Raw genomic sequence first — 13,632 nt, 5'->3', positions numbered from 1 at the left:
TGGGACTGTAACATCCCTGCCCTGCAGAGCCTGAGGTCTTCACTAATCTACAAAAGACAGTGGGGAGAGAATGAGGCTGGAATAGCAGCCAGTGATGTATAGCAGGTATCACATCAGTTAATGGGTGGGCAGGGAACAAGAACAGCAAGGGAGAAAAGCTGGCTGCTGAATTTTACACTGCATCAAGAGTAGACAAAAAAACTGTAATGGCAGGTAGCCCAAACGTAACTGAAGCCAACATCATCACTTCTGTATCAAGACTGCAGAGAAAAACATCTACCACTCTATTAGAAAATCCAGCTCTTAACAGTTGGTATGATATCCTTACTTAGCAGAGAAAAATCAACACAGGTATTTTAAAGTTGATTATTTTTATTTACAGATTTATTGGCAAAAGGTGGTGGGAAAGTTTAAAACATTTTAAACAGAGGGCACCGTACTGGTATTGTATGAAGTATCAGTTCACAATCTTCAGTATCCAGCTGATCAAATAAAGCTAATCACCACTTAAAGAAGCATAATCTGCATCAGCTCCATTAGAGTACCCTGCCTACAAACCCCTTCAGGCAGTTTCTAAATCAACACAATCACTAATAAAAATGCGGGGTTTTTTGTCAAGAATGTGTACTTGGATTTTTGTACTGTACCTGATGTCAAATTGCCCACTGGCACACTGGCAAAGCAGTTTCACTTCCTACTCTTAGTCGGAAGTTTAAATCTCACTGTCTGCAAATTCAGCTGTCGGGTAATTCTGCACTACTCTGAAGGTTTTACTGTGAGCATAGCCAAGACTGGAGTAGATGAGATTGAAGGAAAACATTCCTCGTATATCACGTGCCCATCATATTCAGCTGCATAACCATAAACATCTTGTTTAAGAATTCTATTCAAAAAGGAGAAAAAAATGTAGTCAGTTTTCACATAGGTTTAATTCCTCACTGGAGCTTTTTAGTTCATTCTTCTAAATCAAGAGTGTTTAGTTCTTCTTCTAGTTCATCCAAGTCCTCTCCAGTAAAGAGATTTTCATCAACTGGAACTGCATCAATGACTCCATTTTCCAGTTCCCCATCTCCATCATTATCTTCATCTAAATCATTTTGCTCGCTGTTGTTTATATCACCACCAGAAGCTTCATTTAATTTATTATCTGAAAATAAACATAATTCTTAGGCATTTCAGTGTCACAAGTTTCTTATTCACCAACTGAATTCACAATCCTACTAAACAGGCCTTCAAATTTTGAAACTATGAAGCTACTTTATTTGAAAGTCACACAGATTTATATTGGCCAAATTGCATGTACCTGGTCAATATTCAAGGCTGGATAATCAACTATGAAAACAGGCTGGGAAAAAATAACTTACCATCTTTTTCTACTGAAGTGTATGTGCTGAATCGCTCTGGACTAGCCACTGTAATGCCAGTCTCCTCTACTGCCTTGGGGACATACAGGTTCAAATCTACATCATTTATGCACACGGGGTCTTCTGTCTGGAAAATAAACCAAGATGCTCTACATGAATTACTTTTCCACAAAAATCCTCACTTCTGCAAGATTTCTACAACATTTGTCACCCTCAACAGGAACCTTCTGATAAAATATACTCGGTGGCAGTATTAAAACCAAGCCTATTAATTTCATTGGAAGGGCTTTCAAACTGACATTTTTCAAACCTGACTGCAACTAAAACATTCCTTGATTTAATCCTGTTTCCTTTACCTCATCATCATCTCCTGCTCCTTGAACATAACGGGTGTCATCTGCTTCTTCATCGTCGGCATCAACCAACTCTGGCCGGAACTCAAACACTTCACGTCCACTGATCTATTCACAGCAAAAAACCCTTCAGTTATCCCTTCATGCCACTTACACTGCTTACAAAAACCACAAACAAACCAACCACAAAAAAAAGGAAGCAAAAATGACACACAATAATAATAAGCAAAACAGTTTCAGGCCAGCTACCTCTTCACAAAACTTTATTTACTTGCTCTTCTTACACTAAGAACTGGACTGTAAAACTTACCACCAATGCTTTGCCAGCTTTAAAATCTGCTTTCCTCCTCTCCATATCTTGCTCAGCCTTATCAATTTTTTCTTGTCTTTTTCTTCTCTTCCATGCAATAAAACACTCTAGAGTAATTTTGGTAACATTTGGTCCTAAGGCAGCACGCTGTCCAGAGAAGAGACTGATTAATGCTAGAAACTCTTTCCAAAGGCTATAACAAATTAGATATTTAACTACTCTTTTCTAGAAACTAATTGAAAACATTTCTTTCCAAGTCCCTCTTGAGACTCTTACACTGTTAAACACGCATCACCTTCTTAACATTTGACTCAACATGGGATTTTCCAGTTAGTGAGATGAGTTGGAATGAAAATCAATAGGAAAAGTGGAGGAGAAAATAAAGGAAAGACAAGAGCTCAGCTCTGCTCAAGTAAGACTGCCAAGCAATGCTGACAGAAAGAAGCAGAGCAGGAACACCCTCAGAAGGCCTTGTGCTCTTGGTGTGAGTGCCTCATTTGAGAGCTGAGGGAGAACTAAGGAGACACTGAGCTGGGGAGGAGAAAAGCCACTGAGGCAGTTGTAATGGATAAATGAGGAATAGCAGTTGATAAATAGAAGTCTCTAAAAAAAGGGTAAGCAACAGCTGCACTGAGCATGCAGCTATAGTTAATTCTATTCTCTAAGAAATAGTTTCTAAACAAAACCATGAATCAATGCTATGCATCCTTTGCCCCAGCTCATCCAGCTCTAAAAACATCTAATAGATTTTTATCATAAATCAGCAAATTTTTTACATGTCTCTTCAGAGTAATGAAAACAACTACCACCAAAAGATACCTAACAACTTTACCTCCTTTTCTATTAGATCTTCTAATGAAATTTCATCTTGCTTTTCTTCCTTCTTTTTGTCTTTTTTTAATACAAAGCCTGGAGGGAGGGCGTGGCGATACATACAGTTGTCTCCTCCACCTGGACAGACCCAAAACCATCCATATTTGTTGTTTTCAATAGCATCAAGGAAGTATTTGCAGACCTGTATAAAAGCAAAGGTTGTCAGCACTGCGTCCTCTTTCCATCCCCAGCATTTTACACCCCATCTCAGAAACTCAGTCAGTCCAAGTCAGGCGTGCCCAGAACAGAAGGAACATGTGAAATGCATTGCTACTAAAAACAGCAGACAAAGGAGTGCAACTGATATCTAAAACTCATGTGGCCAACAGCTTTCTGTCCCTCCATATGATCCCAATCAAAAAAAGACAAGATGACAGAAGACTGGCAACTCTGCACTTGTGTAAAACCAGCAGCACAGCTCTTTCTGCTCACCAATATTGGTGCAGTTTTCAACAACACAAATTGCATTTGCCTCACATGTTGTTAAATCTTCCAGCTCTGGACCCTGAGGTAAAGATGCCATCCTAGGACCTTTAACAAGCAATTCATAGTTTATATTTAGCCACAGTAATGTTTAACTTTTGCAAATTTAGGCCGTACCAACAGACTATTTGATTACCTGGTATTAAAAAGGAGGTGAAACAGTCCCAAAGAAAGAAAAAGGGATTAACCCATTATGCCATTTAGTGCAGAACTAAAAAATATTGTTTAAATTAGAGTCCAGGAACTCCTAATTACTCTCAATTCATAAATTTATGTCACCCAGTACACAGATAAGTCAATACATATCACAGTCACTGCAATAACAGATTTCACTAATTACAATACTTACATTTTCTAAGCAATTAGGATGTATTAGATATGCTGCTGAAACCTTGAGCATTTCTATAAAGCACTTCACCTACTATCCATTTGTAATGCAGAAAACTTTTTATGGACTGAAAATAGGTGTTGGGCTGTGGTTTTCTTTCTGGTTTTGGTTTTTTAATTTTTAAAGATATTACAAGAAATACCATCAGGCCAGCCATCTACTCAGAACATTATTATTAATATCCCATTCTAAATTTTTACATCATCATAAAACACATCTAACACCAGACTGCACTGCACTTAATTCCTTCTAGTACAGCTCAATTTAAAAAAAAAAAAAAAAAAGGAAAAAAGAAGACATACTATTTGGGTTTTGGGTTTTTTCTTTTCCGCCTCACCATGCTTCTTGTTCACCACTTCTTCCAGCTTCTTCTCATCCCAGTTGTCCATTGTATCTAGAAAAAGACAACAGATGGTTTCACAGAAAAATCCAAATACTGAACATTGCCAGCAAGCTGCTTTTCTGCCCAGTAAGTTTTAATATGCAATTCTTACCTTTAAAGCAGCTTATACCCCTAGGAATTTTCATTTGAAATGCATAAAGTGTGTTTTAGTTAAACACTCAATAATGCATCATTCCATTTCCAAGGGAAAATAAGAAAAACAAGACAACTGATCAAAAGAGAAGGCTGGAGGGTAGCATCCAGAAATACAGTTTTTCTAACTGGAGGCTTGAAAGAGATAATACAAAATTATCTGTGTAAGGTTAGAAGAAGCTTCCACCGAAAGAAGCAAATCACCAATGACAGCATTAGCAGTGAGTCTGTGGGATCCCATCAGATACATTTAGGATGACAGAGGCTAAAATTCAAGTAAAGACTGTGACTAAGGAAATGTGAAAAAAACAAGTTCTATAAAATCTCTACTCCCTGCTAAATAAAAGTAAAATCCAGAATATTTAGCCAACAAGTCATTTGGGGAGAGAAAGTCACAGAAAAAATTCGCAAGGACCCTAAGTGTAGAACTGTGCACATCTGGCCAAACACTAGTAGCAGTTCTGGAAGACAACTCTGACTGCTCACTGCACTTCCCCCTTTCCCTTGTACAGAGCTTAAGAGGGAAACAGCAACTGCAAAAAGGTCAAATACTGCTCAGCTTGCACGACAGAACACACGACACTGCCACAGTCACTGTTCTCCAGGGTCATAACCACAATACAGAAGACACTTCATCATAAAATTCCAGTTTCAGAATCAGAATGGCATAGCAGTAACTTTCTACAATTATTATACCTTTTTCAAGGTCTTCATCTCTTGCATCAATGTAGACACTTCGTTTTTCACACTTCCTTTCCAAGGACAAATCATGAGAAAACTTGCACTTGTCTCCTTTAGTGCACTGGCCTTGCTTGAAGAAAGCACAAACTACAGATTTTGGGTCAGCACCTGAGTGAAGGAAGTTTTTATATTTTATTACTGTTTTTAAGCAAAAGTTATATATTAGAAATTCTGAGAATATCGAGGATAAGTAGAGAATGAAAATATATACCTTAAATATATGAAAATCACACTTCTTTTGTCAAAAATTATTGCACATAAACTCCAGAAGACAGGTCAGTAAAAACTTGGTAACATCACAAAATTTGTTTGTTCAATAACCAACCTCAAGAAAGACCCAAACCAAATGCTACTGCTAATCATGAGGTCAGATACAAGTAACTGGGAACATTTACTGCTCTGATTTGAGTACAAGTCTTCTGCTAAGATAACAGTTATGATCTTAAGTTCTTTCTTTGGATGGTCACACTTCCCTGGGGAGACAGGCTGTTTTAAACAAATACCATCACGCACACAAATCATGCCACACATCCAGAAGCATCTAACTGATGAATCAGAACACAGCCAAATACCTTCAGCTGTGCTGACCACCATCAATGTAGCTTTTGGTATTCTAATGATCTATTGACCCCAGAGGACTTCTTGAAACAAGGTCAAGTCATGACTGACAAAATACTTGGCACACTAGATGGAGAAGGAAACAGTCACACCTATTTCATTAAAATAACAACTGGTGTTTTTGAAGGGTTATTACACCTTACGTAGCTATATGAATAAGAAAACATAAACGAAGATAAATCAATTAGTCATACCTTTGCTAATTTTCTGTGCAGCCACCACAGGCTTGAAGAGCTCATTTAATTCCTGTAATTCCTTTTTCTTATCTTCTTTCTTTAGTTTCTTCTCACTTTCTGACTGAGCAACCTATAAACGTAAGACCAGGATGCCAGGACTCACTTCACACGAACTGCACGTTGAAACAGCCAATCATTCAGAATCAGTTTACAAGGGCAGGAATGAAACAACCTGTGATGCCTACAAGGCTCAGAATTGCTGCTCTTGGGTGTGCAGCTGGTGCACTTCACTGGCACTGACGTGTCTCACAGGAGGGACAGCAAATCTGCCAGGGAGGAGAGGGGCTGGCAGATCCTTCAGTGCCACAGCGACCCTACTGCACCTTCGCAGGTAGGAAAGCCAATGAGAGGCACTGAAATTTCTCTTTCTGTAGGGCAACTACCTCTAGATCTGCACAAAAAAAGCCTCACTTGAGTCCCCTACAGGTTGCTTTGCTCTGATCTATACAACAAGTAGAAATTCCAAGAAATCTGTCCACAGAAGTTGAAACGTTAGACATTTAGAACATGCTTGCTAATCCTTGTTATGCAAGAAATGTATCACTACATCATGGATGGAGCTAATGCAAATGTTATTATTTTATAGGCTTATTCAGAAGACAGAAAGCTGCGTAAATATGCAACAGCTAGCTTGCACTAGGAATAAGAGACCTGGATCATTTCCACTAAATCCATGCTTTCTGACTGAGTATAATGTAAACATTGTATCTCATTTTATTTCATCATACAGAAGAGCCAACTTGCACACAGCAGCTCAAAATTTCAGGTTTTTTGATCAAAGAGTTCACTAAATAGATGGAGACTTGACAGACTTGTGTCCACTTAAAATTGTAATAAATAATTCTGTAAGGAGAAGAATGAGAACATATGGGTTTATACTTCTATCTTCTTTCAATTCCAGTTTTAGTAACAACTCTTGTTAATTTTAATTGCTCACTATTTCTCAAATAAGGTGGGACTAAAGGAAAAAAAAAAGAGAAAGAAGGGCAACTGTACTTTGCTGACAGCCAGTATCTACAATTTCATTTCAGGTACACCTTGAACTGAATTATGCTACCACCAGAATACTGTGGAGACAAATGCTCACCCTGACTAGTTGAGTTTGGATGGGATGCAGTTCTTTTTTCACAACAAAAGCCAACCAAACAACAAACTGAAAACCAATGATCCCCCATACTCTGTACTACCTTCAAACAGGTTCATCATTTACAGCTAGACAAGATTTGCACAACAACTGCTGGGAAGATCTGTGCCAGTCACAGGAGGCAAGGAACAGCTCAACTTCTCCCTCAGCTCCTGACCATCTGTGTACAGAGTGAAAGATGATTTGACTCTGCAGTGGGAAAACACTCCACAATAAACACTTACCTGACGTGGATTCTGCTGACCAAACTTAACCTGGTGAGTGACAGCCTTGATAAACTTCTGCTGCTTTGCACCTTTTTTATTCTTTAGGCCAAATGTTTTGTCCTAAAACAAGAGATAAACACAGCCATATTAATAAAAAAAACCCAACAAACCCAAACCACCAAAACAACAGAAACCCCACCCTTGCCACTCATCTCAGGCTTTCAGTAAAACACAGATTGTTTCCTCAAGCAACACAAGAAACAGTAAGGACAAAATTCAGACTCCTCATATCGTCTTCAGAAGTGGCTTTTCAGCAGACCCTCCTGAACGTGGCCCTTGTGTGAGCTCTTGTTGTCACCAGCAGAGCTCCTCGTGCTGGGTATCAGTGTGAGAGTGGACACACAGCTCTCTCAGGCCTCTCAAGGCAGCAGGACAAGATGGTTTTGGAGACTACCCAGGGAACAGCTGAGGAAACAGGACAACTGATTAGCCATAACTACTGCTAGTTTCTCTTCTATCTACCTGAAATCACTCACTACTTCCATCTTCAACTATTCAGATAGGCATCTATATAACACACATCACTCTTCTATTACTACATGTGACATATTACTTTTTATTTTCAAGCATTGGGAGCTTTTTCTTTTCCAACTGTACTAATTTGAAGTTAAGTCTTTATCTACATCAGGTCTGAAGAGGTGTCCCAAAATCCACTGCTTGAAATTTCTGTTTACTGCCTAAACCAATTCTTCCTCTGTATCTTCAGCTTAATTGTTAAGGAGAAGTGTCTATACCAAACCTATGAAAAAAAAATCACAAAAAAAATCCAAAAAACCAGCTTATTTTCACATAAGTAGCTGAGGCAGAAATTATTTTTTGTAACTGAAATACCAGTGTCAAAAACTTATTCATGCCTTTGATCTGATACCAACATTTTCCTCCTTGAAGGAAAAAGTAACAGATGTTCATCCAGTGAAAACAGCTCAGTGTAAATATGGTTTTGGAAGTCTAACAATCCCAAAGCATATTACAACTTAATTACAAAATAAACAGGTCCAAGTTTCCAGTCATGCTGGTTTCACTTACAACATGCTCCCTATGTTACTTGGTGCTAACTGGAGAAGTCAAAACAATTAGCTGGGAAAGAAAATTTATCATTTATACTCTTGATTTCCACTGAAAGTACAGCATGGAAAGTATAATCCCTGCCTATTTGATTTACATAAAAATCTATTTTTAACAATCAATGCCAGCCTTTTCCCTTTCAGCTATATTTCTTTGTAATAAAAAGCAGAATTTTTCCAGGGCAGCTGCAGTCAGCAAAAACCTCAGGAACTCCAATGTCAGAAGAACACAAGACCAATTGCTCTAACCCACCTTTCCAAAAAAGCACAGAAACGACAACCCACAACTCCAGATCTAAAGGAACACACTCATTACTGGTATTTCACCTGACCAGCATCCTTCATGCCAATAATTCAGGCAAATATTTAAATTTCTGTAACTACTCTGGTTGTATTTTCAGCATAAATTCACACACACAGCCCTCTAGCAGTTTTTTTTTCCTCCAGTGTGGTCAAATTGTAACAGAACCCATCGCAAATCTGACTAAGGAACCAAGGAATCGCTAAGACGTGAAGCGATCTCTGTAGACCATCGGATCCTACCCCCAAAAGCACAAACCTACACCCCAGCCAGCCGGACTCTGGGCACACAGCACACCGGGATGCACATGAGAAAGGGCGAGGAAAAGAGACAGCACAGCACGGTTGTCACGTCACGTTCAGGCCCACCGCAGCTCGGGCCCGGCAGTGTGCCGGCCAGAGCTGGGTCCAAGCAGCCCCGCGCCGAGAACAGAGAGGTTCCGGCCCCGGGATCCTTCCCAGGGCCGCTGCCGCCGGGAGGCCGCAGGGAGCGGTAGGGCCCAGCGAGAGGCCGCGGCGGGAGAGCTCCGGCCTGGGCCTCCTCACCTCGATGATCTTCTCCTTCTTCTTCTGGTCCGCCTTCTTGCTGCCCCCCGCCGGCTGCTGCTGCTTCTTGGGGGGCATGGCGGGGTGGGCCGGGGCGGCTCCCGCGGGGGCTCGGGCCGGGCCGGGCCAGGCAGGGCCGGGAAGGGCCGGGACGGGCTCGGGCCGCGCCGCCGCCGCGGGGGAGGCGCAACGGGTCCCGCGGGGCACGATGGGAACGCGCCGCCGGCCGGCCAATCGCCTCCCGGCAGGCGGCGCGCGCCGCCTGGCGTCACCGGGCGGGGGGGTGCGAGATGCGTCACGGGTGGGGCCGGATGCGTGACGTCAAGGGAGGGTGTGTGGCGCTCGGTAGCGGGAAGGGCGTGAGGGAATAGGGCGGTGCTCTGCTGGTCAGAGGCGAGGGTTCCATTGTGAGGAGAAAGGGACACTGCTCTCCTTGTCAGAGGCAGTGATGTCATTGTGAGGAGAAAGGGACACTGCTCTGCTGCTCAGAGGCAGGGGTTCCATTGTGAGGAGAAAGGGACACTGCTCTCCTTGTCAGAGGCGGTGGTGTCATTGTGAGGAGAAAGGGACACTGCTCTGCTGCTCAGAGGCAGGGGTTCCATTGTGAGGAGAAAGGGACACTGCTCTCCTTGTCAGAGGCGGTGGTGTCATTGTGAGGAGAAAGGGACACTGCTCTGCTGGTCAGAGGCAGGGGTTCCATTGTGAGGAGAAAGGGACACTGCTCTGCCATTGTGAGGGAATAGGATAGTGCTCTCCTGGTCGGAGGCGGTGTTTCCATTGTGAGGGGAAAGGGACACTGCTCTCCTGGTCGGAGGCGGTGGTTCCATTGTGAGGGGAAAGGGACACTGCTCTCCTTGTCAGAAGTTGTGGTTCCATTGTGAGGGGAAAGGGACGCTGCTCTCCTTGTCAGAGGCGGTGGTTCCATTGTGAGGGAAAAGGGACAGCGCTTGTCAGAGGCGATGGTTTCATTGTGAGGGGAAAGGGACGCTGCTCTGTTTGTCAGGGGCGGTGCTTTACCTCCTGTTGTTGGCATGGTCTCTTTCCAGGAAGGCTGAATGGTACCTTAGAACCCACTTTGTTTTTCCAGGATAATCAGTAGTTTTTGGTATTGTGGAAAGCTTCAAGTCGTTACTGAGCCAACCTATTTCAGGTAATTTTTTGGGAAATGAATCCATAACAACAAACTATTTCAACTGATTTCTTATGCAAGAAGATGCAGGGGATGTTCAGATTTGTTGATTAGCTCAACCTGCTTGGCAGAGTGCAGACTATCCCCTTTGCCATGACTGGGTCATTTCTTTGGCTTGTGAGCTCACAAGGACAATGTCCTTCAGCTCCCACCCTGACCTGGATCAGCATGAAGAACATTATGGCATAATTGTTAATTTTTTTTTTTATGTTCTTAGTGTATTTGAGAGCTGTACTGCTCCTGCATAAGGTCATTAGGAACCTTTATGGAATGCCTAGCCTGGCTTTGGAAAGTGAATTTTGCAGGTGTGGACTGGCAGAATTGCAGTTTGCCCTGCAATATGTTTTATTTTTGTTTGTGAGCCTTTCCCCACTACTCACCTGGCTGTAATGTGTATAAGTGCCTAACTGAGCATTTATTTACCCGTGGCAAGTCTCTTGTACATAAACTCAGGAAATTGTGCACCTCCTGGCTCTATTTACCTTGATCTTATTCCATAAAATATTCATGCTGATAATCTGTGCAGCTCAGAGGCACTGAAAGATCATCTGCAAAAAGAGGGAATTCTTGCTCTGAACTCTGTGGAGGCCCTCAGGAGTCATTCCGATTCATGTCTGGGGATTTCACAAGGATTTGACATGCTTGATCTTTAGCTTCTAATTAATTGTCAGAGCTGCTATCAGCTTTAGAAATGGGTTTCTACTAACTGGCCAAAAATAGCAGTGTTGGTCTTTGAAACTGTTGCCTTTCATGTGTGAAATCAATTGCACCAAGAGCATGTTCTTTTCACAAGTAACAAAAAGGATCCTGTTCTGTAATGTCATCCCATTTGTTAGAAAATGTTAGCACCTCTCATTCCACAAGGCTTTTTTTTTGTGCATGGCAAGGATGCATCACGTGCAAAAAGAAATCTGGATACTCCTCATAAAGTTACTAGATATATGTGATTTCTCTGGATTTTAAGCTGTAAGTCACTGGTAAGAAGACCAGGGTCTGTGACACATGGACCCAAACTTAGCTTTTATTTCTAATTTCTAGCTTGGGCCGGCTGTTGTTTAACTGTCATGTGGCCTTCCCTGGAGGGTGTTTGGTCCAGCTTATAACTTCATGGATTTTCTGCAAAGAACAAAGTGGGGAGATCAACAAGGTGGAAGATGCTGCCATAGTCAATGGCTTCTCTTGAGGTTTATATGATTTTCAATGCTTGTATTATTAGAAAGATATAATCCTATGAATTTTCTTTTATTTAGACTGAAGGCAGGGTAAATAGAGATAAATCTGCAAGCAATTCAAAGCAAGTTTCTGAGGAGCAGCATTGTTTTAAGCAGGTTCAGGTGGGGCAGGAGTCATGACCTTGTTACGTTTTGGAAGAAGGGCAAAGATGACACTGGTAACTGAGGGCAAGTCAGCTGTGTTATGTACTGTGAAGTGCAGAGAAAATAAAACTGAAATGTAGCAAGTAGTTCACAATTTACAGTTCCACAAAATGACAAGAGCTGGCTGTAGGTCCATCAGTCATGTGGCTGTTAAGGTGTTAATGATTTTTCAATTGCATTGCTCTACAACTTCAGTCAATGAGACAAAAGTAAGCTGGAGCAGGTAGTGAATATCCCATCAAGGTGCTCTGTGCTTTACAAACATGTGCTTTAGAGAGCAGCTATGGGAAATTTTGAATCCATTTTTGCAAAGACGCTACATGGCCCAAGCATTTCCTGTCACTTTCTCAGAAATGGTACAAAGATTTTATGCCTCTTTATTCTGCCCTTCCCTCCTCCTCGTTTTTTTCCAGGCTGCTTCTATGTGCACATGCATTATACAGGTGATAGGGATGAATTGGGTTCCTGACAGTAAATGGAATTAGTGTACCTTGTTCAAAATTTGTGTGTAAATGCACACAGTTCCACATCTCTTTTTGCTGTCTATACTTGAAAGAAAGATCAGGTGAGTTGATGCAGATGTGAATTACATATGAATGTAGAAATGGACTTTAAAGAGTGTTTTATGCTTGAGAAGTCTCCTAGGCTGAAGGAAAATTTCTCATTTGATTTCTCGTAGAGGTTTTTGACTCATATTTTAACTGAGAGTTGTGTTTGGATGCCTGAAATTTTTTTTAATAGCCATGAGAACACTATCAGTACTAAGGAAATATTCAAGTTGGAATAGCTCTTCCAGCTGAAAGCATTACTGGAATTGTTTCAGAAATGAATAGTCAGAACAGATGATCCTTAACCTTTCAAATCCCATTTTGTTGTATGGTACCTCTTTGGATGGGAATGTTTTAAAATTGCTCTTAAGTACCCAAAAGTAACAAAACCTGTCCAAACAAGCAAACTCCATTTACTTAAAAAAAAAAAAAAGGCAGACTAAACCTTATAAATAGATGTCTCCCATCAAAAGGGTGAAAATGTTAGGATGAAGAATTCCCCCGTGTAGAATAGTATTTCCAGTAACAAGAACTAATTGCTTGGAGCACCAAACAAATAATTAGCTTGTAGACAGAATCCAGAAATGCAGATCATTATGTGCTGTATCTTTGAAGCTGAGTGATATTTTTTCTTCTAATCATTAAAAGCATATACACAAGCTATTTATGGTGGTACTAATGACTTAACCTAAACTTGTAGTCAGCCAGACTTTTCTTAGGCAATGTATCTGGTTTAAGGATAAATGAGTACAGGTGGTTTCAGAGTTAGAGCTGAAGAAGCAGAGCGTTACTAAATGTTCAGCTGCTCTTGACTGAGCTACAGTCAAGAAGACCCCTGACTAATTACAGAAATATTGATTCATCATTTATAATCACTAAATTAATTCTAATTCTGGCTGGTAGATAAACTGTGCTTAATTCTTTATGTTAACACAGAATTGGTTCTGTTGTCTGTGATTGGGTAGCCTTAAAATATAATCCAGAAGCTTTGTAAAACTTAGATTTTTGTTGCTTGTGACCTCTGTAAACCTTGCATTTATGAGTCAGTTTCTGTGAGAAGTCTTCTTAAATGATTATAAGTTTGCCCACACTATATCAACAATAATGTTAGACTTAAGAAATCCATACAAATTGTATTTGACATGAGTTTAATATTTTAAATGTGTAAAAAAACACAGCAAGTTTGTGTGGGATTTCTTTTTAGGTGTGATAACAAAGGGTGCATTTATTCAGAGTGCATTTTACCTGGTGAACGAGGTTTCTGTTTTAGTGATGGATCTAGTGCTCAATGAGCAGTT

At 40.9% G+C, this 13,632-nt stretch overlaps 1 protein-coding gene across 1 annotated transcript; it reads right to left on the bottom strand.

The window, feature by feature from the left end:
* Positions 1-354: 354 nt before the first annotated feature.
* ZC3H15 (zinc finger CCCH-type containing 15) lies at positions 355-9,386 on the bottom strand. Its single transcript, XM_059868096.1, has 10 exons — positions 9,222-9,386; positions 7,270-7,371; positions 5,860-5,971; positions 5,003-5,155; positions 4,074-4,165; positions 2,860-3,042; positions 2,028-2,174; positions 1,721-1,825; positions 1,365-1,491; positions 355-1,147 (listed from the first exon to the last, which is right to left on the bottom strand). Exons 1-10 carry the CDS (start codon positions 9,297-9,299, stop codon positions 954-956), a joined length of 1,293 nt encoding a protein of 430 aa, XP_059724079.1. The 5' UTR covers positions 9,300-9,386; the 3' UTR covers positions 355-953.
* Positions 9,387-13,632: the final 4,246 nt, after the last annotated feature.

Source organism: Haemorhous mexicanus, chromosome 26, assembly GCF_027477595.1.
Source record: "Haemorhous mexicanus isolate bHaeMex1 chromosome 26, bHaeMex1.pri, whole genome shotgun sequence".
Lineage (NCBI taxonomy): Eukaryota > Metazoa > Chordata > Aves > Passeriformes > Fringillidae > Haemorhous > Haemorhous mexicanus.
This window is presented reverse-complemented; position numbering and strand designations above follow the sequence as displayed.